The 3754-nt window shown below is 44.6% G+C and overlaps 1 protein-coding gene across 1 annotated transcript in view; it reads right to left on the reverse strand.

Annotated features, from left to right (window-relative positions):
* The window catches only part of WNT16 (wingless-type MMTV integration site family, member 16), a 15016-nt gene extending 11534 nt beyond the window's left edge, over nucleotides 1-3482 (reverse strand). The window contains exon 1 of the mRNA XM_009883696.1: nucleotides 3252-3482. Within this exon, the coding sequence (XP_009881998.1) occupies nucleotides 3252-3482 (231 nt within the window). The remainder of the gene's footprint in view (nucleotides 1-3251) is intronic.
* Nucleotides 3483-3754: the final 272 nt, after the last annotated feature.

The following is a 3754-nucleotide window of genomic DNA, read 5'->3' on the forward strand; positions in this document are numbered from 1 at the left end:
CCGTGCTGGCCCTTTCCTCCGGGGGGTGACAGCGGCTGCGAGGGGCGATGGAGGGGGAGGGCGGGCGCGACAGAGCGGGGCTGCCGGCAGAGGAACCTGTAAGTCTGCAGTGATTTCATCGACAGCGAGAAGAGAAGGCACAAAATACTGATGTTACTAAATCATAACACTCCCTACGCTTGTTATGCAAATCTTCTAATGCTTTAGCAGTATTAATTGACTGGCTCCACAGTCAGCATCAGTATTCACTAGGCCGGCGTTTGTCCACTCTGTTAACTTTGGTGAAACACCCTTATCAACTCCTACCTTAATAATAGTTACTCATTTTACACATTAAAAGCCAGTGAGTCAGCTAGCACCTGATGAAGAGCTGCTGTTGGCACTCTGGACTTTCAAGTCCTCTTTGATCACAACATATCGCTGCTTCCTTCTGTGTAAGTGAAACACCTGCACTAAAAATAATCTGGGCAAAATGGCAGCGCTGTAAAGACTTTGATTTGAGACAGTTGTAAACCAGCGAAATAGCCCGTGTTGACTGACAACAGCTCCAAGTAAAGAGCATGATAAATCATCTCAAATGACAGATGTGCGTTTTTAAGAGTACAACAATGTTGAGAAATAATGGTATAATTGCGGTGTTCCCCCTGTCTTTTTCCCCATGGATGTGCTGAGATATTTTAAGAGCATAGGCTGCAGTACATTTAGATCCATAAAATAATGTCTCCTTCCTACTTTGTGCTCATTTGCCTGCTCTTAAAGGGTCTCCAAAGCATCGCCAGTTCTGGCCAGATGCCATATGACCCCACGGGCTATTTAAGCCTTCCAATATAGCTTGTTTTCTCGGTTCTGAATTTTAGTCTGGAGAATATCTGCTTGTGGTTGCAGAGGAACTTAGTCCGGAGTGAGGGAAATGGATGGAGGACGACATCAGAACACAGGGAACCAGCCATGAAACAGGCCTGAACCAGCCAAAACTGTGTGGGCTGTGTCAGAGAATTATCTAATTATTCCAGGACACATGGTTTGTTTTATCCTCATTGCTGCTTCCTGGCTCCACCTACTAAAGTTAATTCAAAGCTCTGGTCTAGCAGCCGTGTATTTCTTATGTGCTTCTTGATCTGCCATATGCATTTATCACCCAGTCTGAAATGAGATTTTTCTGCCAGTTCTTTTAACAGGGTTCATCTCTGTGGTTTGTTTTGGTTTTGTTTTTGGTTGGTTTTGTTGTTGTTTTTTTTTTTTTTTAATTACTATGGAGCTTTTGGTCCTAAATTCTTATATGTGAATTTTTCTCTAGAAGCTGCAGAATTTTATATGTTAATAACAATGTAAGATTTAGATTAGACAAATATTGATTTCAAAAATTCCAGTCCTATTTGTATCATATTTTTTATATGTGATACCATAAATGAATTACCTCTCTGTTGGGTTCCCATATGCTGGGATCTGATTTTGTCTTCATTTTTTTGCTACAATGGCAATTAAGTAGTTTGATCATATGCACTCGTGTAAATTGAAACAGTTGCTATTTGCAGGGTTGATGCTAAAAAAAAATTAATATAAATTGTAAGGGACTTCCAGAGATCATCCAGTGATGATATCTAGCAGTGACTGGAAGCAAACCACATTTTCCCATGACCACCCGATTTAAAGAAGTTCGGATTACTATGTATTTGTGTCTGAATCCCCCGTCTGCCTCTCTTCCCACCTGTTTCCCCATTGCCCACAGCCCCTGCACCTCCTCCCTGGCTGTTGCAGCCTGATTCCCCACCAAATTCCCCCACCTTTGCCCTTCTCCTGCCTGTCAACTCCATGCCTGCCATTTACACCTTCTCACTTCTTTCTTTCCTCCAGCAATACTCTCCTCTCTGGGCAAAAGCAACACATACAGGAGTATTTCCATTAATCTAGAGCTACGTGCCTGCAGATGTGTTGGTTGGCTACTAGGAAGGGAACGACAAATTACTTTGCAAGTTATGTGCTTTGCAAACCTGCAAAGGGACCTGAATTGGAAATACTTTGCTGATCTCCCAAAATATATTGAAAATTGCCAAATGTTTCTAAAGTCTGTCATTCTAATTCACTGGTACTTGAGAGCCCTCTGTGCTGGAAGACCATTCGCTCCATGACAGACAGCAACGTGAGTGTGATGCAGAGACAATGAACCCTAGTCCAAGCCAAGGTCAAGTGGCAAGCCTCAGTGATCAAAATTTACCATAAATCAGCGAAGATAAATTAGACTTACTGCTTATCTTACTTTCTCTGGCCAAGGTGGGGCTATCTGTGGCTATTCATACTAAAATGCCCACATTTTTCCATTTTAAAAAGAAGACAATAAGCTGTTGTTAAAATTAAAAAAAAAAAGGAAACGTGTCTAAGCTGAGTGGTATTTCCTGACTGGACATTTACTAATTTACTGTTTAATGATGATTAATGTGATCTTGACAGAGTCATTTACAGAGAGAGATATATATATGATTCACTGTTAGATAAGGGAAAATACTTTGTTGTGCAGAATCTGTGAATAAGCAGATCACTTGACAGATAATATGCTTCAGAGATAGACCAATTATCTCTTTAAAAAGTTAGTGGCTAATGCTCTCGCTATAATCAAGGTCTGCCATCTTATTTATTAGATGCAAGTACACACAAAGGTAACTTCTCCTAAACAAGTCACCACTTTTGAAAGCTTTGTTCACGTTATTTTCCTTCTCCTGGAACTTCTGATGCCCAGCAGAGACGTGAACACAACACGGCAGACTGCATTACCCCACCGATACGTATGGGCCCTACCGTCCAACGGGGGCATTATCCTCTTGTCTTAAAAAACTGAGCAGAGATAAACCTGCCATCCAAACAGAAAAAACTCCCACATTCTCTACATCAGGTTATCCCTTCAGCTATGAAATTTGTCACGTTTGGTGACCAAGCACATTCTACATGTCTAATGCAACAAATGTGCTTTCAGTCCACCTCAGTGCTTGGCTGCACGATGACGCCCATCAGCCCCGGGAACTGGGGACATGCCGAGTCTTTGCACGGAAGAAACTGGAACCGCGTCAGCATTAGGTGTTGTCATCAAGGTTTGTATGCGTTGGCTGTGACAAACTCTTCTGAGGAAAGCACCCAGGCTGTTTCCAGATATCACGTGCCAGCAGAGCCTTGAGGTAAGAGTAAAGGTCGCTGCCACTCAGTCGGGAGCTGTGATTTGCTGTGCGCTCGCTTATCAGTCACACAGTGCGGGGCAATACCCCGATAGCACAGCTGTATCGCAGTTCTCCATGCGCGGCTCCGCACGCCGCCAGGGTTACTGGGAATTGATAGCGCAATACTGCAGCATCTGCAAAAACAGGTTTGTGCCTTGGGAGGCCTGACCCAACCCAGCCATCCCGTGCCTCTTTCCTCTGCCCCGATCCCTTCCTCCTTGTCCTGCGGGCACCGCTGCTTGCTCTGGCAGCGGGGAAGGGCTGGAGACAAGCCATGGTCGTGTCCCATTCCCTGGCAAAGCAGCAGTGCCCGAGCAGAGCTGTTGCAGTGTGGGGGGCTGTGAGAGTACCATACCCTCAGCAAGAAAGGACATGAGGAGAGATGCACAGTGAGACCCCAGACTTCAGGGCTGGTGTCCTTCCACTCTTGGTACAGCGTCCCATTACACTGCAGCATCTCTCTATGAGGTGACGTCTCAGCAGATAAGTCTTGGGCTTCTGATAAGCTCAGGCTGGCAGCGGTAGGGAGGTTAGGAAAAGAGAGATGC

This window comes from Charadrius vociferus, unplaced genomic scaffold (assembly GCF_000708025.1).
Source record: "Charadrius vociferus isolate BGI_N301 unplaced genomic scaffold, ASM70802v2 scaffold43, whole genome shotgun sequence".
Classification (NCBI taxonomy): Eukaryota; Metazoa; Chordata; class Aves; order Charadriiformes; family Charadriidae; genus Charadrius; species Charadrius vociferus.